A 27,216-nucleotide genomic window follows, 5' to 3' on the forward strand; every position below is an offset into this window, starting at 1 on the left:
CCTTGAAAATTGCGTTAAGAAGAGAAAAAGATTTTGAGGTTATAGCTAGAAATCGAGTAACAAGGAAAGGGAATCAAGACAAGAACTCATTGTTGAGAAATAACGAGGGCGACTGTGATTTTAAAAAGATCATCAAGGGCCAGCTGATGCCTGGACATGACAATGGGCAAGGCAAGCAGTCAGGACACGGAGAAGTTAAGGCAGCTCATAAAAAAAGAGGGAGTGGATTGGAAGGATAACAGCTTTATATGCATTCAGCTTTGTTTTGAAGTATCCTTCCTGGAAGCTGGGATTAATGAGATCACAGAGTATTATAATTTGATTCCGGTTAAAGCATCCTTATGTACTGAACTTAATGAGGAATGGCTAATTAACATCTTTTGAACTTAAGGAAAAAAAGGAATATACATCAGAATTGTCTTTTCAAGGCAAAAACAAACACAAAATCAAAGCCTGGATAAATGGAATCAAAGAGCTTATTCAGATTTTAGTAGATCAATCTCAGTGGTTTCCTTTAGATACAATAACTTTCTAATCATCCTTGATTCCTTCATGACATATGGGGAAGACTAGATTTTATTCTTACTGGGATCTGGGCAGAATCCCCACTTCTCATCTCTTTCGTATCGGCTGGTCGTGGCACACCACAGCAAGTTGTCTTCCCGCCCTTCCCGGGTACATTCATGATGCCACTGCCGGTTATACTGGAAGGGAAACATGCACGGTGTCCCGTGGGCGTTCCCTTTGATTGTATACAAATCTAGGAGAAAGAAAAGGACAAAGTCAAATAAGTAGCATGTCAGCTTTATCTTTGGAAACTGTCATAAAGTGAATGCATTTTTTATCGACTGAAAACCTACACTGGGCAAGGCCCTCGCTTTACCACAGTGAACCCTCAGGACTTCAGTGTCTAGTGTATGGAAAAGTGCAAGGCTGACTGCTGTGTTCAGGGGAAATGCTGATAAATTGTTTGTATGTTTATCTCCTCGTTTATTCACTATGGTGCACTGCTACAGTAGCATACATATTTGTGAATGGATGAGAAGAAAAAATTTATCTATTTATTATTATTATTTTTATTTAACTATAGTTGATTTACAGTATTGTGTTAGTTTCAGGTATACAGCTTCAGATTCTTTTCCATTATTGGTTATTTCAAGATATTGTATGTAGTTGGAGGTTTCACTTTAAAATATCTTCCAGTCCCCAAATACATCAGCCATCAGCATCTGAATCTCGAGATTCATAGGCATTTATTAATTTATTCATTCAGCAGACATCTGTTGAGCATTTAATGTGTCCAGCACTGGGTATATGATGTAATAGTGAACAAATGAGTAAAAGTTGGCTTTCATATGGAGCTTCTGTTCTAGTGGGGAGAAAAAAAGAGAAGGCAAATATACAAGTAAACATGTAATTTCAGGTAGTGATAAGTACCATGAAGAAAAACAAAATACTGTAAGAACAGAATGACTCTGTGTGTGTGTGTGTGTGTGTGTGTGTGTGTGTGTGTGAGGGGTGGAGGCACTATTTTTGATAAGGTGGTCAGGGAAGGCCTCTCTGAATAAGAACCGGGGGAAGAGGTTTAAGTCTTTGGAAGAGAGTTCTTGGGGCATAAGGAGCTGCAAGAACAGGGGAGCACGAGGGACCTGCGACAAGAACCGTGCGGGGCGGACGGGGAAGCGCAGGGAGGCCCCGTGCGAGGCAGAACCAGGAAGGCACTGGAGCGTCAGCTCACAGAGGGCCGGTTCTGCCCACATCATGGGCTTTAACCTTTACCCTGGAGGCGGTGGGAAGTCATCAGTGGGTTTTGAATAGGAAAGTCACATGATCTGATTTTTAAAGACTCACGGGGTGCACAGTGGCAAACAGAATGTACACAGAGAGAGGGCAAAGTGGATGCCCGGCTGGGGGCCCCTGCAGTGGTCCAGGAGAAAGATGGCCCTGCTGAGTGGCTGGCTGACTGCTCCCTCAGAGTATTTCAACGATCAGTCATCCTTTGTCTTAAGCAGGAAACAACAACTTTTCATGACTCAGCTGGGGCTTTCTATAGTGAGGGGGATCAGAGCCACCCTCAATTAAATCAGTAGGTCCTGGAGCAGAAGGGCTGGCTGTGGAGATTCCCACCCTCTCCCACAGCTGGTGGGGGGCGGGTGTTGCCTGAGCTCACTCCACACCACCAGCCCTAGAGGTTGAGTCTGTTAGGAGCTACTGGTATACCAGGACACATCCTCTTGTTTCCTTCCTCTGCCTTCCACTCAGTCTTCCTCTGCATGCATTGTGAGTGTGGGCATATGGCTAAAATGTTAACCTGGAACACAATGCCAGGTTCTTCCTTAGAACTGTAGATTATTCAGAGTGCTGGTGTGCAGCACTTGCTTTATTGTCGTGAGTCCTGAAAATGGCTTGCTCTTGACTCTGTCTCTCTTTACTCATTTCTCGCAGGTACGGGAGAAAGTCTTGCTTTAGATCTTGGTAGCTCCTTGCTCTGTTTCCTAGAATTCTTAGAAATAGAAGCTCTTATTAAGCCATAATTCTACAGAGCACCACGAGGGCAGGGACCACACCTGTCTTGTTGGCCTTTGTAAATCAGATGCCCGGCACAGAAACAGTCAGTGTTCAATGAATGCGTGATGGACGGTGAATGGGTGGATGAATGAATGAAGAGAGCTACAAAACAAAACCTGACAAACAGGTTTGAGGGTTCAGAATTTCAGAACTAAGCTGCTTTCTTTCTCTGTTTAAAAATACCAAATATCACAGAACTATGGAAAATGAAAACACCTCCCCCTACCCGCCACCAAAACCCTGCTTTCCTACTCCCTGGCACACACCAAATAACCCCTGACAATAGTCTGCCTTTAAATGCCTTATAACACGGGACTTCCCTGGCGGTCCAGTGGTTAAGACTTCGCATTCCAATGCAGGGGGTGTGGGTTTGATTCCTGGTCGGGGAGCTAAGATCCCACAGGCCTCGGGGCCAAAAAACCAAAACATGAGACAGAAGCAATATTGTAACAAATTCAATAAAGACTTTAAAAATGGTCCACGTCAAAAATCTTTTTAAAAATTAATTAATTAAATAAATGCCTTGTAACATGACCACCACACGGACGCCAGCCAGGCCTTAGGAGGCACAGAGGTGCCCTGCCGACACACTCCATACATGGGACAAAGTTTCTACAATAAAAGAAATATTGACAGGAGAGGCTCTTATTTTCATCCTGAAAGTCTAACTTCAAAAAATCTTTTCCTTCTGTTTTTGTTTTCTTTCTCCCTCGTCCTCCGGTTCTTTCTCCTTTCCATTGATTCCCAAAGTTATTTAAGTGTTTTCTCCTCTAATACCTTTAAATTCGCAGTTCTGCTTCTTTAGCAGAATTTAGCAAGCCCATTCCAAGATTCCAGTAATCCTTTTACAATAAGCGGGTAAGCAACTAAATTGTATTTAGCAGAAGTGCCTGGAGGTTCTAGGTGCTGTGCACCTCTTTCATATATTTTACAAATCTTTACTTATGGGCAAACTTGGTAAACATATCATTTCATGCGTACTTTGGTTGAAATTCTTTTTTACCTTTGTGCAGATATTCACAAATGCCTCCACCGCCTGACATATAGGAAACCCACTTATGAAGATATTTCCAGGAGGCCACAAGCGTGTTGTCGTGCTTCACCTGGACCATGTACTGGAGCGGGCCGGTGATCATCTTCTTGTTACAGCGCCACTTCAAGGAAATGTGGGTGGAATCACACTCGTATATGCTCAGTGGCTGCTCTGGATTAGACACATTCAGGCCCAGGCAGCCGCTGCCTCCGATGTTAAAGAGGCGGTGGTTTGAAGCCCACTTCCACAGCATGTATTTGTTGGGTGGTTTGCAACTCTCCAGGGTCAGTGTAGATTTGCCAGCTTGAATGCATTTCTCGAGGTTCTCACTTTGGATAATGAAGATCCCTTTATCTGAAACAGCAAAATAGAAGATTTGGTATAGAATCTTCATATATAATTAACCAGTGTCAGGAGGATCCCAATGTGCATGTCTGAGCTGTGATATGTCACATTGACAGCTGTTGCAAACAGATCTGAAGTTGATGTGGGGGGTCCACCACAGGGGCTTGATTTGCACAAAACAAAGGAGTTTCTTGGGAATCATACATGGACTTATTAGAGCTAATGGAAAACCTCTGGTCTAAGACTGCATTGGCCCTCCAGTAAAAAGGGATGCTTGTGAATCCACTCTGGAATGGTACTGATAGAAAAGGAGCTCACCACAACTGAAGAGAGAGCGGGGATTGGTGATAATACCCAGAGCTGCAAGGGAGAGACATTGGGTGCCCAGAGGCATGGTGACACTTTGGTTTTCTTCAGACAAGTACCTGAATGTTAGGAATATGGCAGCTGAATCAAGAGCCACTGAAATGAAAATGTCAACCATCAAATTTCAGTAGAAAACCTAAAGGCTAGAAGTCAAGGGCTGCTTTGTGTCTTGATATAAGATGCAATGCTGGTGAGAAAAAATGCTTCTCCACATGTGTTTTCTGTGCTGGGTCCATCAGGTGTAGAAGGATGGGGACATACGCTATGGGAATGGCCCCTTCCTGGGAGCATCCTTATTGGGCTACAGCAGACAGATGTCCAGGACACTAGGTGAGGCCCCTCACCTAGGTACATGAGAGGTTGCAAGAGCACTGTGACAGGATTGAAACCACACAGGCCACGTGGGAATGTGGAGGAAGTAGGCATTTTGTGATATACCCCTGAGCCTCTAATCTTTGGGAGCCAGAAGAAGAAATTTGGGTGAGTTTCCTGTGGAAAAGCTGGCAGGGCCCAGCCAGGGCTTAGTGGTATCTACCTTCCCACTACCTGACTTTACCTCAAGTCGCTGGCCTGGAAGTCATCTATTACACTACTGGTATGAACATGTCCTCCCACAGGTTTTTTGAAGGTGGAAATCATGTCTGATTTCTTTCGTCCAAGTTCAGAGTGTCCTGAGCATATCGTGGAAGTTCAGTAAATGTTTGATGTTGATTAAACACGCTGGCAGCTGCTGCTTACTTAGGCTCATGGTTGCTGGGTTACTCAGCTCAGACTGTCTGGTCAGGTCCAAGAGCTCTTTTGTTCTCCTATTCACTAGGCTCTGCTCTCACATCTTACTTCCTGTCCATTCTTCAAAAATCTAAAGGGACATTAGCAGGTTCCCTTAAAACGGCTGTGATTTAGGGCCAGGCATGTGTGGTGGCAGGTGCATGGTGGAAACAGGCAGAGCCTTCTAGAGATTGGGAACACTGCAGAATGAGCGTCCTCATGCACTGGAATGTTTCATTTTGGTTAAAGTTCTTTTTGTTTTTCTAAAGTTGCTCAGGCCAAGAAGAACTGATTTACAATAACCGAAATCACTTAAGACACTGTTGAGAAAAGATTGTCAATGTATTAATGGAAGCTATACTTCATGTAATAATTGATAACCTTATTTATAACCATATATTTGAGGAGCTGAAATAGTTGTCAGAAAATTGCTTCAATCACCATACATCAGAACAAAAGAGAAAGGAGTGGGGGCAGGGGGCAGAGAATGAACTGTTTTAGGGAGATTTCATTTAGATCAGGAAATTTGTTTTCCTAAAGAAGCCCATGTCTGTGTGGTTATTAGTATAGTCATTCAAGATCAAATCTACCTCTCGCCAATGCAGTGTGGACTCTGATAATTATTAACCTTCTCTCCAGCTCTCCTATTCACCTTTTCATGCCTGGGTAGAATGTTAACCTTAATTTCTCTTGTAATCTACTAATAACTTTCTAGCTAGCCCAGAGTCCCATTAATTTTTCACTAAAGAATAATTAGTTTACTATAATTGTTCTGTAGTTTAGCTTCTATCTAATATACATGTTCAAATATATCCAGCTCTGCAACTCACTGGCTGTACCATAGCCCTCTGGGTCTCAGTTCATACACCTAAGATAGTTGCGTAGACTACCTGGCTGGTGGTTGAGAGCTCTGGAATCAGGCAGATCCACCACAGACCAGACTTGTAACTTTGGGCAAATTTCTTGATCTCTGTGAGCCTTGCCTTTCCTCTTTGAACTAGGAATATGTATGATACTCACCTCATAGGGCTGTTAAGGGTATTCCATTAAATAACCCTTGCAAAGCACAACACGCACTACCATGGCATGGGAAGACCTCAGTAAATGTGAGTTGTTGTCATTATTGTCATTACCATCTTTCTGGCTTCCTGATTCTTAGTCTGCAGATCCATCCATAGGTCTGGTTGAACACCTGTAGAGTACTAATTTGCGCATACCCCCAAAGACTTGTAGCATTAGCACAAAAGCTCATTTTTACTTTAGATTCTGCAGCACATAGTAGGTGTAGACTTTTTAGTTTTAAGCAGTCCAGAAATACCATGCTATCACCTTTCATGGAGGAAAAATATTCCTCAGATAACCAGGTGACAAAACCTTTGTCTCATTTGTTCAAATACATGTGTGATTATGAATTGAGTCTTCATCTATTCATCTTCCACACTGTCAACCTGTAAAGTCTATACTGCAGCTCTCTTACAAGAAAGACAGAAATGCTTGATGTTGACCAGCAGTGTATGGATGGGTAAATGAGTGGTCTGTAAGTAAATGGACATGGAAATTATAAATCACTAAAATTTGAGGTGAATAAATAATGTTTTAAAATGTCCAAATTATTAAGTGTTAAGAGAAAAGGAGTGGTAGAATCAGAGCTTTTGTAGTTCTACCACTGGTCATAAAAACACCTTTCCAAAGCAGAAGATATTAGACAAACTTAATTCCCTGCTGCTCAATTTTAGGGTGTTATCATATTTCTAAGCCCAGCTGCCTGTAGGATGTGGCTTTGGAAAAGTTCCTCAGAATGTATCATAAACAAGTAGCTGTAGCTTACCAATAACAATAAACATGCCATCACCAAAAGAATAATATGTCACACTAAGCTAAAAAAAGGCCCAATCCCATTTTCCCATTAAGCTATAATAGAATCTGCACCTAGCACCATTAATCTCCATAAATTCACTGAAGAGAAAACAACTGTTTTCAAATAGACTATGAGAAAACCCAGTATAGGTATCAATATTCGGATTATCATTATATGTGTATATGAGTCATCTCTAACAAAAACATAATATGAAAATAAGCCACCAATCCTTAGTGTCTGTAGACAGATTTCAAAAAGGATGAAGATCAAATGTGGAGGAATCAAGATTGATTATATATGTCAAGGACATCAGTTCTGCTTGAACACTGATTAAGTGATTAATGAAGTACTGCCAGAATTACTAAATCTCTTTGCAGTAAAATGCTATTATACTTCCCTTCATAATTGTAAGTTTAGGAGGAGAAAAAGGATTGATTTACTAGAAGTAACTTATAAACTAATTTTCATCCTTAAAAAATAAAATAAAATCCATAGAAGATAGGGGCTCTACTTTCTACTTCTGAGTTCCTTTCGAGACAAGATCATTTTAGATCCACACTTTGGCCTCACAAGATGACATGTATTTCTAAGGAATGCAAGGAGAATTTCTTTATTCATTTATTTATTTATTCATTCATTGAACAAGCATTCACTGGTTACTGACTATGTGGAAGGCACTGTGTAGGGTACCAGAGATAGAGGAATCATTTATCTAAATATCTGTTCTTTAAAACTATATCTATTCGTTCTGGAATCATGGGAAGTCTCCTAGTTAACGAAAAGAAGGGAGTTCCATCAGTTCCAAAGAAAACATTGTAACTGCACTTAAAATAAGCCCTTAAAAACAAGTGATGAAAGATAAGAAAAAGAAAATAGACCAGAATTTAAAACACTTGACTGGATCTTCAAGTGATGTCATGTGTGAGGTGGACATGGCGCCTCAGTGTCATCAGACCTTTCTAGGTGGAGAGTGTGTGTGTGTGTGTGTGTGTGTGTGTGTGTGCACGTACTGGCCCATCTTCCGGGGAGGAGACAGCAGAAGAGCACTGGAAGGAACATGGACATAGCACAGGAGACTACCTACCCATATACCCAGAACCATGAACTTCAGCGCTGGATGGGACTGTAAAGCTCATTTAACTGAATCATTCTTATACAATTTTTTTCCAAATCCATTTTTTTCTTAGAAGTTTTATATCGATATACTTAGTGAAAACCATATAGGTCTAACTCTATTTACATCCATTCATTTATAACCTAGAAAGCAGAAAATGAGCTGCTGTAGATTGTTGCCAAATAATTTGAAGTGGGAGACTTGAAATTTCAAACAAACATTAATTGAGCACCTAATATGGTGGTGTGTTAGGAGCCCTGCAGATAGAAGGATATATGTGCCATAGTGTTTGCCCTCAAGGAACTGATGTTCTCCCTGGGAGTACATCATGAAGTGTGCGGGAAGAACTATAACTTAATGCCAAAACACATATTGACGTAAGAGGTATAAGCACAATAAGGTGGAAGGCAGGAGTTAGAAGGGGTCATTTTGGCCTAGAAGATCAGAGAAATCAACCAATCAATCACTCTCTCACAAGAACACACACACACACACACACTTTCATTCAACAAACATTTGATAGGGACCTAATATTTGTTGCCCATGGAGGTACATGAGTGAACTAGACCAGCATGGGTGCCTGTCCTCATTACAGAGGGAGAGTTCAGGTAGTGCAGGAGGTATAGACAGAGAGGTGAAGGGCTGGGCCAGGGGGCACTGTGGACAGAGCAAAAGTCATCAAAGCTCCGAGGTGATGAAACTAATTAGCTCTAGGGTGACAGGAGCCTCACTATCTAAAAGTGTTTGGTGGTTGTAGAATATAAAGTTGGAAAGAGGTGGTTTGGGGCCATTTTATGAAGAGCTTAAATTTTATTGAAAACTTTGTATATTATTCAGATAAGGGGAATTTTTGGAACAAGAGAAGGCATGACTGAGGCTGTGGTGTGGAAGATGAATCAGGATGGTAAATCATTTGATAAAAACATTTATTGAGCATTTTTGTGTTCCCAGCATGGTTTTAGGAGAGTAGAGGTATGAGACAAATGTCCAAGTTCCTGCCCTGGAGGAGTTCTCACTTAGCTGGGATGAGACAGCCCACGTGCAGAATGGAGAACAGTCTGAAGGCTATTGCTTTGATCCGGCAAGAGAGACAGAGGTGTCAGTTCAACTGGTGGCGATGAGAAAGGAAGGGAATGGTTAGACTCTAGTCACTAGAGAGAGAATTCAAGGAGGGAAGAAATGACAGGATTTGGTGATCGATAGAATGGGAGGATTCTGGAAAAGGTAGTTGCGATGACTTGCTTTCTGGCTTCAGGAATCTGATACTCTGTCAGATGCCGGCCAATCCCTATAATACTATGAGGTTGGAGTCTAAAGCCTGGGGCTAAGATTAGAGTTCGAAGAGTGCCAAGTGGGGGTCCCTGCAGGAAGTTCCTCTTGAGGCCCTTCCACTTCATGCTCAGCACCCCTTCTGATCACTTCCACCCGCCTTTTAGTGTCCCCTTATACTTTAAACAGCTCCTCTTAGAACTGGCTGAGGTATGAAGTGTTATGTAAATAAGATACGATTTGAAATGTTAAGCCTTGATGAGATGTATATTCTTTTGATTAAAAAAAAAAAACAACACTTGAAACAAACAATGAAACAATCCCTAAAGAAATCCTCTTTTTATGGTGGATTTTAGGCAAGCAAAGGGTTTTCTGGTGTTTAATAAATAACACCATGATGGTGGCACCTAATCCAATCGACGTATAAACCGGCCTCTGGGCCCTTCCATGTTATGGGAACTGGAAGGAAAAGCTCAAATGCACGGTTCACGTCAAGTGCAATGTTGAAGACAAGCTTCCTAAAGGAAGCCCACAGCTTGCCAACTGCACCCCAATTTCAATCTCCTACTCCATTCCCCTGGGTTTAAACCTCTTCTCCATCTACCCACACAGCTGGTGCTGGGCTCGTGCATTTCCTTCCCCAGATCATCTCTTGAATCTGTCCAGTTCCTTGCTCTTCTGACAGTATCTCAGTTTCGGCATGGAAAGGGTCCAGGAAGTATGGGGAGGGCATCTCTGCCCTGAAACCAATCTAAAGTTGAGCAGCTTCTCTCTTGAGATGTATCGACCTTTTCCAGCTACACAAATTCAGGTTTGTCCTGTCCAGTGACTCAGATTCAGATTGGATTGTTTTCCTGACTTAGATTACTCTGTAGCAGGAAGGGATGCTGTGTGGGGCTGAATCAAGTCCCGTTCATGGCTGAACGATGCAGAGAAGCTGGATTCTTAATATGACTTTCCAAACCAATAAGCAAGGAATCTCTGACGTTTGCAGCATGCAGCATGTGCACTGTACTTGAAAGGACAGAGCAAAGGGAAAAGTGTGCTCCGCCCTCCTTGGCCATCTCTGCATGAATACCTGCATTTTTATCCCAGATCATCTGAGATTTGGTGTTTATCTCTTGACAATCTGACAGCACTTAACAAAGCCCGTGGCTTGCTATCAATTGATTTCTATAATCAACTAAAAAGTTAAGTATGTTTTAAAATATCCCCTTGTCCTGTCTCAGAACTTCTTCTCTTTCCCTGCCCTAGCATTGTCCTTGAATTTGAGCCTTCTTTATTCTCCTGCAGCTTCTGAACCTGGATAATCGCCACCTCCACAGGCCCGTGGGACCCCTCTTGCTAAATCTTTTTACATGTTCTCTTCCTTTTTCTTTCTAATCTCCCCAAATCGTCACTCCAAGTTCCACGAGGCATACAATACTCTTTCTCACACGCAGGAAAAATGAAACCTGGCTTAATCTGCTCCACCGGGCTCCAGTTTTGTCAGGATTCAAATTGCCTGTCACCAAGCCCTGTGTGAAGTAGATTAACCCTTCCAGACTGTTCTCGCCACTCTGCCACTCTCATTCCCTTCCCGCCTCCCCCTTCGTCCATCACATTTAGCAGTAAATCTTCTGACCTCTGCAGAAAATCTTCTCTCTTTCAAAGTTCTTCGCTGTGTCTCTGTATCTTACCCGTGAATTTTTAAACTGAGTTGAAAACATTTTTCTTCCTTTTAGCTTTTAGTCTATTCCTCCATCATTTTTGTCTTTATTTAACTGGAAAGTATCTAACAGACATTCAGACATTGCTGGTGTTAAACTCATTATTCACAGCGGCTCTGTTAACATCTTATAGACTGTGCTGAAAATATACCATCTCAGTCACCAGGGAGTCTTGCTACAGAAGACCATGTTATGGCAAGAAACAATAAGACAGAACATTGTTAAACTTCCCTCAACATGCCTTCATGTGGAAGCCCTGGGGGATATGATTCAAAGACTGGGTCACCAAAACAAACAAAAGCAGAAAAGAACTCAGCCAACAACCAAACAACCCTGGAAATGATGTGACGTTATTGAAAGCAAAAGTGTTTACACTGAGCTATCCATCTTATCTGCTTTGAGAATATATTCACTTAAGAAAAATATGTATTTACTTAAGTGGGAGACAGAAGTGAAAACACAACCAAGAGGGCTTCCCTGGTGGTGCAGTGGTTAAGAATCCGCCTGCCAATGCAGGGGACACGGGTTCGAGCCCTGGTCCGGGAAGATCCCACATGCCGTGGAGCAACTAAGCCCGTGCGCCACAACTACTGAGCCTGTGCTCTATAGCCCGCGAGCCACAGCTACTGAAGTCTGCGCGCCTAGAGCTTGTGCTCCACAACAAGAGAAGCCACCGCAGTGGGAAGCCCTCGCACCGCAACGAAGAGTAGCCCCCGCTCGCCACAACTAGAGAAAGCCTGCGCACAGCAACGAAGACCCAACGCAGCCAAAAAATAAATAAATAAATAAATAAATAAAAGAAATCTATTAAAAAAAAAACACAACCAAGAGACTTCCCTGGTGGTCCAGTGGTTAAGACTCTGCACTCCCAATGCAGGGCGCCCAGGTTCTATCCCTGGTCAGGGAACTAGATCCCGTATGCCGCAACTAAGAGCCTGCATGCCACAAATGAAACTCCTGCACATGGCAATGAAGATCCAGCATGCCGCAACTAAGACCCGGTGCAGCCAAATAAATAAATAAATATTTTTAAAAAAGAAAGAAAGAAAAAGAAAACACAACCAAATCCAACTCTTAATGGTAGATATATTGTTAGTCCTTGTACTTGTTTGCTAAGGCTGCCATCACAAAGTACCACAAACTGAGTGGCTTAAACAGAAATTTGTTATCTCACAGACCTGGAGGTTACAAGTCAAAAATCAAGGCGTCGGCTGGGTTGGCTCCTTGGAGGCCTGTGAGGGAAGGATCTGTTCCAGGCCTCTTTCTTTGGCTTGTAGATGGCTGTCTTCTCCTTGTGTCTCTTCATATCATCTACTCTCTATGCATATTTCTGTGTCCAAATGTTCCCTTCTTAGGTGGACATCAGTCATATTAAATTAGGGCCCACCCTAATCACCTCATTGTAATTTGATTACATCTGAAAAGACCCTATCTCTAAATGAGGCCTATTCTGAGGTATTTGGGGGGTTATGAATTCAACATCTTAATTTTGAGGGGGACATAATTCAACTCATAACAGTCTCATGCTTCTTACTTAGCTATGTAGTTCACAGAGTCCAGAGTAAAATGAAAATGTAGGGCCCTGGATGGGACAGGGAAGTCCAGTCAATCTTCACTTCCCGTGGGCCTGTGAGGGGTTGCAACCTCCGTGGTAGAAAGCTCTGGGAACACACTTAGTACCTGGACTGGGGACAGGTGATAGGTCTCCACTCAGTCCCCACGGAACATGCAATGGTGCTGCCAACCCGGTGGGGACAGCAGCCTTGTCCTGCCCCCAGATACCACTGGCCGTCTACTCCCAGGCCCTGGGCCTCCAGTTTCCCAGCCCCAAGGCAACCTGGTTGCCATGGTGGGCGGAGCACAGGAGTATGGAGGGAGAGGCTGAAAACCCACCCAAGGAAAATGGGGAGGTGACGTGAGGAAGGACTGAGATTTACTGGAGGCTTTAATTTCTTGGTCTGTGCTCCATTGTCCCACAGGATTTCACACCCAAAGCACAAATTCAGAAATAAAAATTACTAAGAAATCCAAGACCCCAAACCACAGAGCATTCAACCCCAAGGGCAAGGCCCTGCTGAGCATGGAGCCCTACGAGACAGTTCTGGTCACACGCCCATAAAGACTGCCCTGTTAACTGGCCAAGGCTAACACTGTGGAAAAAAGACCTTGGCAAACCACAGAGCACTTCTTTTAGGGCAGAACTGCTTGAGGTTGAGAGTATCTGCCTTAGTTTCTCCATCTGCACAATGGGCTTAATTAATTATAGTGCTGTCCTCATAGAATCCTGATAAGGACTACCTCAGTCACTACGACCCCTTTATAAATGTTAGTAAGAGAAAAACAGATCTTAACTTTGGACATGGGTAGTGAAAAATAGCAGCGAAATAAGACAACAATGTTTATAGTTAAATAATTACTTTGAATTTCCTGTTTATATTTTCATAACCGAAAAAGAAAGTTCTCAAGAGCGTGATGCAAAAAGCCAGAAATAATGAAATTTTTTCATTAGCATATTTTTTTGGAACTGTAGTAGTCTGGAAAATATAGTCAATTAGAAAGTCATGTGGCCCCGCATGAAAGCAGAAAACTCTTGTCTATTTTGTTTAGCTCTGTATCACAGAACCCAGTTTATAGGAATTCTCATAACATACCTCCATTTTTCTTGAATGACTTTATAAAATATTCTACCCTAAGTGACTTACTGTAGTGTGTATAAGGTGTTCTTGTGTTTGTTTCTTTTATGAACTGTAATATTTCTTTTCACTCTGATCAATTAAAAAATATAATTTATGTTCCTAGCTTTGTTTTGGAACATCTCCTAAAAGGCTTTCAAGGATAATTTCTAAAAGAAGATGGAGACAAAGGTCTATAAATGTCTCAAATACATTACTTTGATAGATCATATGAAGATTCATCACATAGGGATGAGTTCAGAAGAGGCAGAACAAAGAATTGTTTCTTCAGAAACCCTGATATAAATAAGCAAATTCTTAGCTCAAGGAAGGGAAGCTGAGGGGACAACGAAACTCTGTGTGGCTCAACCTTTCTGGTAATTGGCGTGGAACCCACATGGTGTAGTATCAGTTACTGTGACAACCAATAATAGGAAAAGAGGTTAGGAGCTAATGAGAAAGAGTAAAAAGGACCAGAAAAATTGGAAGTCTATGCTGACTCTCAAAGGCTCATGAGGAAAGAAGCCAGTCAGAGAAAATGGGATGAGAAAAGTATAAAGTGGAAGAGTTTCTGAAAGATGATGAACGGAGATGGAAGAAACAGAGTCTGAGGGTTGGAGTGATTGACGGCCAGGCAGGGCAGCTAAACCAGGAGCTGATCATGCTTTTACTTAAATTCCAAATCCCCAGATTAGGAGAATGGCTCATTGCCCAGGGATATAAAAATTGCCTAGAAAAAAAGCAATGGCTTTGCACATTTCGGCTTTGTGAAAATATTTACTCCTACATGTGGAAGCACAGGTTTAGAAAAGGAGGAGTTGAAGAGAGCAAGAGGCTGGCCTCCTGTTCCTCCTGTCACAGAATCAAGTCACATGCTCCCAGCAAACAGCGGGATAAGAATGAGCTATTTTATCAGGTCGCAAGGCTATACAGGGGTCCTCTGCATTAGTGCTTGTGGATCCGGTTCACATCCCTACTCTACAAGTTCCTGTAAGTGCAAGTTACTCAACCTGTCTTCACCTGTGAAGGAAGGGTATGCACTAATAGCACCCAGCTGGCTGCGGTGAGGGGCATTTTGACCTTTGTATTAGAAGTGGGAGCTAAGGGGAAAATCTCAGGGTCACAACTCCTTCCCACAGCTGCCTCCAGGGGCTGGCTCTCACCACCCTCTTTCAGAAACCTCTCCTTTGTGGCACCCTCTCTTCATTGCTCCATACCGAGCGCACCGCCATGAACCTCTTCCTTACATTCACTATGTGACTCCAGCAAACACTCCATTGGCCTCCCCACCCCAAGGCCTTTAACTCCTAACACTCTGGCCCAGTGTTTTCTTCAGTGCAGGCTGTGGCCCATTAATGCATCATGAAATCAAGATAGAGTGGAACATTACAAAGCAAAATAGAGTAGAACAGAGTAGAAAAGTAGCAGCACGTCATATCAGGTAAGGGTTTTTTTTTTTTTTTTTTTTTTGCGGTACGCGGGCCTCTCACTGTTGTGGCCTCTCCCATTGTGGAGCACAGGCTCCGGACACGCAGGCTCAGCGGCCATGGCTCACGGGCCCAACCGCTCTGCGGCACGTGGGATCCTCCCGGACCGGGGCACGAACCCGTGTCCCCTGCAGCGGCAGGCGGACTCTCAACCACTGCGCCACAAGGGAAGCCCCGGCAAGGGTGTTTTTTAATGAAACTTTTGTTTCAGACGTATATGTCTGTACTGCTCTGGACGCTCGGTTCCTTGACCCCCTCTGCTCCGAGGACCTTCTTTCACTTGTTCTCGCTTTAGTGACCACTTCTGCAACAACACCTTGGACCTGGTCACTACTGAGAATGGACCCACCTCCAAAATTCATTATTTCCATTGTATAATCACTACCCTTCCTCTTCTGCCCTCTCTCTCATCTCCTTACTTTCACCCTCAGTTCCCTTGGTCATTGGCCATTCAAAAGAGCCTACCTTGACCATCTCTGAGTACTGACACAGCCGTGGGCTCCCTCCACCCCTGCTGCTGGGAAGCTGAGTGCTGTAGGGGAAGCTCTCTTACTATTTTGGTTGGGGCTATTTCACATTTATAATTTTCAGCCCTCAACGTCGCTTCAAAATTCTTTTACTTGCCCCCAGTTCATTTCTTTTAGCAACCTCCACAGAGATTATGCCCACTTTTCCCCAAGATGCCCTGTCCCCTTCCTTGATCTCCCCTCTACCCTCCCAGTATCTGGGGTACTTGAATGAAATTATCAAGTTTTAGCACTTGCTAGAATGAAGGGCTCAGATTTCAGAACCACAATGAGGTCCCTTGCTATAGCAACTAGAGGTAGGAGAGAGGCTGCGGACATGCCAAGTACAGTGCTGTGCACAGGGAAGTAATTGTTACAGGGCTGTCAACACGTCAAAATGGTCTGGAATGGCCAGAGGAAGAGGGCACCGTGGTGACACTGAAACAAAAGGACAATACTTGGGTAAGTACTATCATTAGTTCCATTTTTATATATGAGGAAACTGAGGCACAGAGAGCTTAAGTAATTTGCCCAAGGTCACACAGCTGGTAAATGGTAGAGGAGGATTTGAGCCCAGACACTCTGGTTCCAGGGCCCATGAACTTAACTACTATATGACACTGCATCTACTGATTTTTTAATACAAATTTATTGGTAAATGACTGAAAGGTCAGCACAATACTATCCATCATCTGCCTCTCAAGGCTGGGATGCATATAATAAATAAGAGATCAATCAGTAACACATATCAAAGAAATTTTCAGATGGTAAACACTATATGTATAATCTGCCTTGTATTACTACCTATTCCTTATTAGTGGATGTGAAACTGACATAGGTGCATATTTTCTCCTGGTTGCTCTGGGGATACCAGTCATAGCTAAGAGTAAGTCAATGTAGTCCAGTGAACACAGTGGCAAACGTAGGCACCCAAACACAGCTAAAAAACACTGCTGTATTTCAGCTTCTACATCTGAAAAATGGATGGCTGGACTAGACAATGTCTCAGGTCCCTTCTAACGCTCAGATTTTGTTTTTCCATCTTTGGACAAACAGGAAAAACCTGATTTTAAACCCATCTAGATTATACTTGAAATTCCACTGATGTGAGTGCTTGGAGTCAAGGAGGGGAGCCTGTGTGAGGACTGGAGCAGTCAATGTCACACAGTCTCTGTGCTCTTCAGAAATTAGGAGCAGCATTTTCACATCTGAAGAATCTCTATGCCAACTATGTCAAATGCCTTCAGATTTGCAAACTGTCACCTGGAGTGGACAGGAGGTAGTGGATGATTCTAACTTCATAGTGTCCTTGACTATCAAAAAGAAGGCATTGATTAGAAACTATCTCAGCCGGGATTTGGATCTGCTACATATGGAAGGGATTAGCCCATCAGTGCTAATCCTGGCTCAGAGGATCACCAGCGCATTCTCTCTGTGCAGCTAGGTTCCAGCTTCTGTCCTCCCGGCTGCTGCCCTGTTCTAGATGGACAGTGCTCAGGCAAGACCCACATTTTAAAATATAAAGAAATAAGCGTAGCACAGCGACTGTTAGAGGAGATGGACCACCCCATGGGGTCACAGGCGCATCTGCAGGAGCATTTTTATTGAACTGATGAAGGAGGTAAGAGGCCTCTGAACTTCGGCCACTTTAGAATAAGAATTGCTCAACCTGTCCCTGGTAAAGCCTCCTAGGAATGTTAGAGAATACAGTCCAGAGAAGATTACCTCCAAAATGTATACATAATATGTTGAGAGGGGAAAAAAATAAACACAGACATTGGTGACATGTTTTACTCCTGTCCAAGCTTATCCCCAAAGGCTGAGAGTATGGAGGCTGCCTGGAGGCTTCTCCTGGTTTATTTAGCTTCTCCCAACCTCTTTCCTTCCTTCACACATGGGCTTGCACTTTTTGCACGCTGGCTCCTTTGCCTCAGAGGCAGCCCATACAGTTATTTACGAAAGCGGGGATCTCTCTTTCTGTCTCTGTCCATAGCCCTTTATGAATCTTATGTACAGTAGGTGCCCAATAAATGTCTGATCAATTGATCCCGGGTACACGTGTATATGGCAGTGATAACTCCGCAGGAACGCTCCACTCGCTGGCCTGCCATGTGCCTTGCAAAGGATCACGTTTTGCCCTCAGTGGTCCTATGTCTGTCACAGGCCCCATTTTTCAAAGGGGAGAAACTGAAGAGCAAAGAGGGTAACTTGCTCCAGCTCACAAGTTCATTGGGGCCACAGGGGCTCCTCTTCCCCATCTGGTCTGAGAGGCGTTAACAGAGAAGATTGTTTTCTTTCCCGAAGGGGCACAGCGGAGAAGCCAGGCTTGGGGCCACTCCGCAGGTGGCAGCGTACACCCAGAGCGCTTGCTTTGGGAGGGGACAAAATGCGACATCTTTTTGCCATCATTTATCCCAGAGATGGTCCTCCCAAATACACCGCTCTAGGAAAGTTTACGTTCGAAACATCTCCTACCCTCCTACGCGCAGCTTGTCCCCGACTGCAGCCGAGTCAAACCGCCTGCGAGCCGAGGCCCCGCCCCACGCCGCGCCCCCGACTGAAGCCTGGAGGAAGCGGGGCGGGGGAGGGGGTGCAGGGCCTGTCCCGGTGCAGGACTAGCCCATCCGCAGGGCTTTCTCCGGACGGCAGAGACGCGGGCCACCGTATAATCCCGGCCTCCCTCGCCCGCCCCAGCTTCGCCTCTTCCTCCTCTTGCCCACCCCCGCCCCCCGACGTGCCCATCTGGTCCCTCTGGGCCGGGGGACACTCACCCTGCCACTCGAGAAGCCGCTCGGGGGTGAGTGCCACCGCCGCGCCCTCGGCGGAGCCCGCCGGCACCGCCAGCAGCAGCGGCAGCAGCGGTGGCAGCAGCGACAGCAGCGGCATCGCTAACCACTGGGCTCGCCGGACACTGAGCCTGGCCCTGCGGTGGGGAAGGCGGGACCGCAGCCTCCTCCGCGCTCCTCCCCTCCCCCAGGCCTCGCCACCCCTGCGTCCCGGAGATCCACTCCGTCACCGTCACCCCTGTCGCCACAGTGTACGGACACTCGGGGTTATGGGCTGGAAGGCGGAAAAGTCTAGGAGGTTTTCCCCGCCCTACCCACTCTGGCTTGGAGCGGGAGGGAGGAAGAGGGGGTGGACCATCTGCCCATCCCAGAAATTCCTGCCTTTGGGGTGGGGAGAGAGGAGGGGTGAGGCTGCCCCGTGCACGCTCCTCCTGCTTGCAGCCTTCTCTCTCCTTGCGGAGGCCAAATAGGAGTTGGGGTTGAGCGAGTTGAGAATCTCTGGGACGGGAAGTCTGACATCTGGGTTTGCAAGCCACCCGGATTATGGTAAACACTGCGGGTTTGGCAGCAGGCAGTTTAGAGTAAACCGAGCTGCTCCGTGGACCCAGGCGCGCTGGGAGCGCTCTGGACCTCCTCTCCCCTGGAATGTGGAGCCCAGAGATCCCTGGGGGTGCGCCGGGGTCTCCACCCTCCTCACTCCAGAGTACGCTGAAAGTTCTTCCGTTGTTGAGCTCCTTTTCCATTTAAAAACTACCTCCCCCTTCCATCTCCTTGGATCCTCCTAACCCAGCAAAATAGCTGCGTTATCCCGTGTTACAGCTGTTACCGCGTTGTCCCACTTTATACCTAGAAAACCGGTCCAGAAAGGCAAAGTGATTTGCTCTAAGAAGAGGTTACTCCTTAACTTGGCAAAAGTTGCTCCCTAAACTAGGAAACCCTGACTAGAATGTAGTCTTTCTAAGGGTAGTCTTTCAAATAACTGGCGGAACACTAGAAACATTCAATATTTATGAGAACAGGCTAATGTAAGATCTTTCCTAAATAGTCATTAAACAAAACATTGCTTATGACGCTAGTCATTAAAACATAAGAGGAGGGAAGAAAGCAAAAGGGAGCTTTAAAAAAATAAAAGGAAGGTGATGGGGTCTTGGAGAGCCTTGCCTTTCTCAGCTGCCTGTTGGCCAAGACCAAACCAATAGTTTTGAGTGACACTGTCAGCTTTAGACTGAATTGTGTCCCACCAGTTCCCCAATCATATGTGGAAGTCCTAACCCCCCAAATGTAGTTGTATTTCGATATAGGAATTTTAGGAGTTAATCAAGTTTAAATGAGGTCTTAAATGTGGGGTCCTAGATAAGGTCGGCTTTATAAGAAGAGGAAGAGAGAGATCTCTCCATCCAGGCACTAAGGAAAGGCCATGTGAGGACACAGCAAGAATGTAGCCATCTGCAAGGCAGGTAGAGAGACCTCATCAAAAACCAAAACCTTCAGGAACTTGATCTTGGACTTTCTAGCCTCCAAAACTGTGAGAAATACATTTCGGGTGTTTAAACCACCCTGTCTCTGATATTTTGTTGAGTCAGCCCAAACAGACTAATAAAACTGTCTTAGCCTGGTTCTCCAGAAAGCAGAGCCTGGGTTGAGATCTCTGGCAGAGAGTGGGATTGAAGATCAGAGTGAAATAAGGAAGCAAGGACAGCAACTGCCTTGCCCACTGTCGTAGCAACATGCACTCAGTCCTGCAGGAACCTCGGAAGGTCTCAGACTGTCTGTCCTGGGGAGAAGAGGAAAGGGGGAAACATTTATCCTTAGGCTGACCGTCTCTGCTAGTGAAGGTGGTCCTAGGGTTATTAACCGCTCTGCACACTTCCATAGCAGTGGTAAGCTCCAAGCTTGGTCCCATGCCTTGGCAACCGGAAAGCCCTGCGGCAGGCAGCAACAGGTGCATGGCATGGCCAGAGGTGAGGTGCTGTCACGTTGCCCCAGAGGGAACCTGTGCAGGGCTGGTTGCTGCAGAGGTGGCTGGAGTAAGAGGTGTGACTGAGAGAATGTGAAAAGTTCCAAAGTGTGCCCTGAGTCAATAGCATATTATTACATATATAAGTTAGCATCCCTGCCTGAAACATGCAGAAAAAGGATGCTTTCAGCATACGAGACTATAAAGACCTCAGTCATGTCCTTATAAATCTCTCCTGTGACTCAGCACTACATCAAGTGTTATGGGAATTACCCCAAAGTATAGATGGTTCAGCCCTGTCTGAGTGGGCTGGCGTCTATTGAGGCAGCCGAGCGCGATCCAAGTGGCATAATTAAGTAGGAAAGTGCAGCCTTGATATTAATCTTTGGTGAGGTGCAGTGCAGTGAACGTAAAAGTGGGAGAGGCCGGGGGGGGTGGTGGTGGCTAGAGTGATTGCACAGGGCTAGATGTGTTCAGATGGGGTGAAGGGTATTTAGGAGGAAGAGGCTGTTCTAGGATGGGAAGAAGTCGTGAGCGAAAATACAAAGTCTGGAGTGAGAAACACTTGCACGGGAGAGAGTGAGTAGGCAGGCCTGGCTGAAGCAAAGGGTGGCTACTGGGCAGCCTGGCAAACGAGGTCAGTCACTGGGACACTGGACTACCTCCCACTGGCTGTGGGATCCTGATGAGACATCCACCTGCTACGGGCTTCAGTTGTATCCTCTCTCTAATGGGGGGAAAAAGGCTTCCCTGACCCAGAGCAGATAATATTCCAACGTAGCAGAGCTATGAATATGAACAGGATAAAGAGGAGAAACCAGCCATAATTCATCTTCAAAGCATTAGCGTAATGAAGAATGGTGATGACAGCTTCCTGGCCTACTGACACCAATTTTCCTATTCAACGATTAGAGATTCCAGAAGGGCTCGTTTTCATCTCTTTGAGGTGGAAATCTGTGGCAAAAACTTTTACGCCGTCAAGAAAATGATCCTTCCCCATACCCGGGTCTTGCGTCTGTTTCAGATTCAGGAGGTAGGGTAGTGTGATGGTGAAAGTAGGTGCTTTGCTACTTACCAGCTGGTTACTTAGTCTCCTTAGCCTCAGTTTCCTTCTGTGTAAGATGCAGATGGTACTATTTGCTGCTGTATTAAATGAGATAAGATTGTGCAGTGCTTGGGACAGAGTCTAGCATATTTTCAATGTCCTTTCATGGCAGCTGTGAGGGTGGGGGGAGGAAGCAAAGAGCAAAGGGGAGCTCAGGAGCGAGCTCTGCAGAGCTCTGTCCTGCTGAACTGAGGTCTCCTGCCCCCTGTGGCCCGGAACACCTGCACCTGCAGGCCTCGTACATCTTCCATCATTTTGAATTAGAATTACTTCTTTATTTATAGCTCTCACCTGAAAGTAGGTTCCCTGAGGAACCCACTACATTTTCCTTCTCTTTGATTCTCCAGGACAGCACAGTTCCTGGCACTTAGTAAATTCTCCAAAAGTCTCTGCTCAGTGAGTGAATGAAGGAGGGAAGGAAGGAAGGAGGTGGACAGGAATATAGTGTATGGACTCATTTGAAACTCGAGAAAAATGTTAGAAACCTGAATGATGTTGAATGAAAATGGTGAAGAAGATTCGGGGATTTAAAACTTACTTAATGTGTGGGTTATGGTGAGGGTCAAGATTAGCAAATATATTTTGAGCACTGTAGGAATCAGAGTGTCCGCAAGAAAGGGGGAGACCCCGATTTATAGTGGTTTGTAATGAAACACTATTTACAAAGTTATGGGCAGAGTGAAGGGAACCAAAACAGGAAGGGAAGGACCTAGGTTCTAGCCAGTGCTGGAAGCTGTCCTGACTGTATCGGGGCCTGAAGGAACCTGGGAGGGAGCAGTTATAGGGGCCTCATGAGAGCTGTACCTCTGCGACAGGGGCCATCTGGCAGGACGGGAGAAGAGCAATTGTTACCAAACTAGAGCCTGTCAGGGAGGAAGCTGAGAAAATGAAGAGCCTGTCCCTTCTTCTCCTGCCCTCTGATCTCTTCCAATCGGTTGACCCAGCCGGGAGTCAGTGGTCCAGGAGTCCACAGAAGTCAGCTTTCCAGAACACAGTGCGGGGTGGAGAACTATGGACAGTGAGTCTGGAGAGACAGACAGTGACTATGAAAGTGAGCATGTTGTGTCCATCTCAGTACTGTTGTGGAGGATGCAACAGAGAGCAGGGTGTGATGAGTCCTTGACCATGATCACAGAGTTCTGAGTCTGGGGGAGAAACAAATAGGTAAACAAGCAATTACAATAACAAACGAATATAGCAACAATTACAATGCGTGTCATGATATGAGAATGTGTCTGAAACTTGACAAGTACTTAGAAGGGCCACTCATCAAAGCTTGAGGCTCAGAGAAAATGATGCCAAGAAAAAGTGGCATCCAAATTGGCACCTTGAATAGCTAGCTAACTTCAAAAGATATGCTTAAGAGAATGAAAGGAAAAGCCACCAACTGGGACAAACTATCTGCAAATCATATACCTGATAAAGAACTTGTATCTGGAATATATAAGGAACTCTCCAACTCAATAATAAGAAAAACCCAAATATCAAATGGGCAAAAGATTTGAGTAGATACTTTACCAAAGAAGATGTACAGATGGCAAATAAATACATGAAATGATTTCCAAGACCATTAGACATTAGGGACATACAAATTTAAACCACAGTGATATACTTCTACACATCTATTAGAATGGTTAAAGTTAGAAAGACTGACCACACTAAGTGCCAGCAAGGATGTGGAGAAATTGGAACTCTTACCCACGGCTGATAGGAATGTAAAATGGTGCAAACACTTTGGAAAATTGTTTGACAGTCTTTTAAAAAGTTAAAAAAAAACACATAACTACTTCATTTCCTAGAACTGCCGTGACAAAGCACCATAAACTGGGTGGCTTAAAACAACAGGAATTAGTTCTCTCACAATTTTGTAGGCCAGAAGTCCAAAATCAAAGTGTCGGCAGGACTGGTTCCATCTTGAGGGTCTGAGGGACAGTCTGTTCCATGCCTCTCAACCAGTTTCTGGTGGTTGCTGGCAATCCTTAGCATCACTTGGCTTATAGTACATCATCATATGGATTTCTTCCCTTTATATCTCTCTTATAAAAACATCAGCATTGCATTTAGGGACCACTCTGATCCAGTAAGACCCGACTGTAACTAATTACATCTGAATATACCCTATTTCCAAATAAAGTCACATTCTGAGGTTCCATGTGGACATGGTTTTGGGGGGACACTATTCAATCCGGTACAACAAACATATGATCCAGCCGTTCCACCCTTAAGTGTTTACTCAAGAAAAATGAAAACACATGTCCATATAAAGTTTGTACGTGAATGTTCATAGCAGCTTTATTTGTAATAGCCCAAAAGTGTACACAACTCAGATACCCAGCAACGGATGATTAGATAAATAGATTTAGGTATATCCATGCAATGGAACCCTACTCAGCAATAAAAAGGAATGAACAGCTGATGCATGTAACAACATGGTTGCATCTTGAAATAATTATGCTGAGTGAAAGAGCTAGGCAAAACAGAGTACATACTTTATGATTCAATTTCCATAAAATTCTGGAAATTGTAAACTAAAATGTGGTGACAAAAAGCAGGTGAGTGGTTGCCTGGGAATGGGAATGAGGGGCTGATGGGAGAGGAGAGACTTAGCTGAGCAGAAAAATGTTCCAGAACAGAGGGAATAGAGGCAAGAGTGGACATGAGGTGTTCGAGAAGTTCTTTTAGCAGGGAGATTGGGTACCGAAGTGGGAGGTTCTAGGAACATTAGGGCTAAATAGGAAAGCTGAGATTAGGTCTTAAATTATGTTTAAAAACCTTTATGCTTGGTACTTCCCTGGTGGCGCAGTGGTTGAGAGTCCACCTCCCGATGCAGGGGACACGGGTTCGTGCCCCGGTCCAGGAAGATCCCACATACCGCGGAGCGGCTGGGCCCGTGAGCCATGGCCGCTGAGCCTGTGTGTCCGGAGCCTGTGCTCTGCAACAGGAGAGGCCACGTCAGTGAGAGGCCCACGTATCGCAAAAAAAAAAAAAAAAAAAAACCTTTATGTTAGAGCCAGCAGGGAGCCATTAGGGGGTTTCATTGTGACCAGATTTATATGTTACATTTTAGAAAGAACATTCGTGCCATAGTATGGAGAATGGACTGGAGGTGAGAAATTCATAAGGGTTAAGAGTCTGCGGCAGGATCCTGGATAAAGAGATGGCTCTTGTCTGGACTAGAAAGGAGACAGTAGAAGACTGGGGAAAGTGAACACACCTTGCGAGATGTATAAGAGGAAGGATCAGATCAACAAGACTTAGTGTTTGAGCGGGTGTGCTGGGGAGAAAGAGAGAGTTATCAAGAATGATGTCCCATTTCTGGCATGGCAACCTAGTGGCTTCATCCTGTGAGAAACAAGTTTGGGGAAGGAGTAGGGTTTCAGTCTGGGATACGTTGAGAGGCTGGTGAAGATGTCTAGGGGGCAGTTCCATATATGGGTATTAAAGTCAGAAAGCATAGATTTGGAAGTTCTCTGTTGTTGATCATTAAAACCATGGGAGTAGATGTGATGGTTGTAGGTCAAGAGAAAAGAGGAGAGGCCTGAAAAGAATCATAGGGAACAACATTTGGGGATAGCTAGAGAAACAGACTGAGAAGGAGTTAGGTGTCTGGAAGCTGGGGAAGAGTGTTTCAAGGACAGAATCATTGACAGCTCCATATTCTCTGGAGAGATCAATGGATGTAAGGGCAGAAATGTGCACTGGATTTGGGGACGAGGAGGGAAATTATGACCTTGGGGAGAGTGCTCCTAATGGTTGGAGGAGAAGGCACGTCAGTGGTCTGGGGATGATTAGGAGCAAAGACACCAAAGGGTAGACGACTCTTCCCAGCAGCTGGTGGCCGTGGGGCGTAGGACATGTAGCTGTACAGGCTGTGCGTATATGGTTGTGGATGAGGGTGAACCTGTTGCTGCTATTTTTGTTACTTTTCATTTATTTATTATTTTTTTATTTTTGCGGTACGTGGGCCTCTCACTGCTGTGGCCTCTCCCGTTGCGGAGCACAGGCTCCGGATGCGCAGGCTCAGCGGCCATGGCTCACGGGCCCAGCCGCTCTACGGCATGTGGGATTTTCCCGGACCGGGGCACGGACCCGTGTCCCCTGCATCGGCAGGCGGACTCTCAACCACTGTGCCACCAGGGAAGCCCTACTTTGTTATTTTTTAGATGAGAGACTTGAGCACATCTAAATGCGGATGGGAAGGATCCAGCAGAGAGGGGGAATTCAAAGATACTTACTGTTGGAAAATTCAGAGTGAGGTCCTTGAGAAGGAAGAAGTTTCCAGAGCAAAAAGTGAAAGGATTCACTTTAGAAAGGAAGGTGATGCCTCCCGTGATAGCAGGAATATAGGAAAGAATGGTTGTAGACACAGGTAAATCTGTAAACTGAAGGTAGAGTTGAGAGTTCTCTCCTCTGCTAAGTTCCAGTTTCTCTGTGAAGTAGCAGGGGCATTCATCTGCTGAGCATGAGTGGAGAGCTGGAGTTGGGGAGAGGAGGTAAGATTGGCTCTGAGGTCCTCAGAGAGAGCTGCTGGGGAAATGTGGCTGGAAATCTGGGCATAACCAGGGGCCCAAATGTGGTCAGGGACTATGATTTTAGAGTGGATTTTTGTTTTCTTAATGATGCTCAGTAGCCCAGTTACCTGCAGGGAGAAGGTGGACACTGGGCTTCACCCAGATTGATGTCACCCAATCAGGATATTACCTACAGGGAGTTGAAGATATTGGCAGGAGAGAAGTTGATGATGATGGGATCTCACAGGACGTGGCTCCATGATCACAGGTGGACAAACAGAGGCAGACAGAGGGGGCTCTGGGGCCATGCTGCCAGTCCCAGACCCTGGGTTTGTCATCTGCTGGTTGTATGACTAGGGCAGGTTTTATCTCCAGATGCCTTAGTTGCCTCATCTGCAAACTTGGAACAATAATAGTGCCATTTCATTGGTCTGTTATGGAGATTAAAAGAGTAAATAACTGGAAGCTGCTTAGAACAGTGACTGGCAGAGTAAACACTCAGCAAAGGTAGTTTTTATTATTGTTATTACTTACATAAAAAAATATCTGGGGGGCAAACAAAGAATGAGGATTGATTTGGTCTCTTGCTGGGTAGAGAGAAAAGCCATACGGTAGACCTTGTTTCTTCCAAGGAGCTGCCATTTCTGGAGTGCTTGCTGTATCCACAGCGTGGTGGTGAAGAGGTAAGTCTGCCTGGGTGGGAGTCTGCTCTGTGACCTACAGCAAATCACTGTGCCTCGCCCAGCCTCTCTTTCCTTTCTGTAAAAGGGAGCACTATGAGTGCCCACCCCATAACATAATACATGCAAAACACCCAAAACCTGGCAAGTAGTGAGTGCTCATGAGATGTAAGTACAATTATTAGATAATACCCACAAAAGTTACACTGTGACGTAGGTATTATTACAGTCATTATATACTGATGAGGACACTGAGAGCTTAAATGACTTACTGTTAAAGCCCTACCCTGAACTACTCATTAACTTCACATAATAAGCTATCTCATTAAGAGGAAACTGTACTATAGATAGAAGAGAATATTGGTTTACATAAGACATGAGTTTTCTAACCTATTTAGTATGTACTTTCAGCAGCTTTCCCCCAGCCATTTATTAAACACTTCTGGATGTGTTCAAAATATTGCTTTATGTTGTGATTTACC

At 44.8% G+C, this 27,216-nt stretch overlaps 1 protein-coding gene across 1 annotated transcript in view; it reads right to left on the reverse strand.

Moving 5' to 3' along the window:
- The window catches only part of PLA2R1 (phospholipase A2 receptor 1), a 117,303-nt gene extending 98,652 nt beyond the window's left edge, over positions 1–18,651 (reverse strand). The window contains exons 1-3 of the mRNA XM_079710312.1: positions 18,467–18,651; positions 3,572–3,955; positions 587–760 (exon numbers count right to left, since the gene is read on the reverse strand). Of these exons, the coding sequence (XP_079566438.1) occupies positions 587–760; positions 3,572–3,955; positions 18,467–18,581 (673 nt within the window). The 5' untranslated portion in view covers positions 18,582–18,651. The remainder of the gene's footprint in view (positions 1–586; positions 761–3,571; positions 3,956–18,466) is intronic.
- Positions 18,652–27,216: the final 8,565 nt, after the last annotated feature.

Source organism: Hyperoodon ampullatus, assembly GCF_949752795.1.
Source record: "Hyperoodon ampullatus genome assembly, chromosome: 8".
NCBI classification, from domain to species: domain Eukaryota; kingdom Metazoa; phylum Chordata; class Mammalia; order Artiodactyla; family Ziphiidae; genus Hyperoodon; species Hyperoodon ampullatus.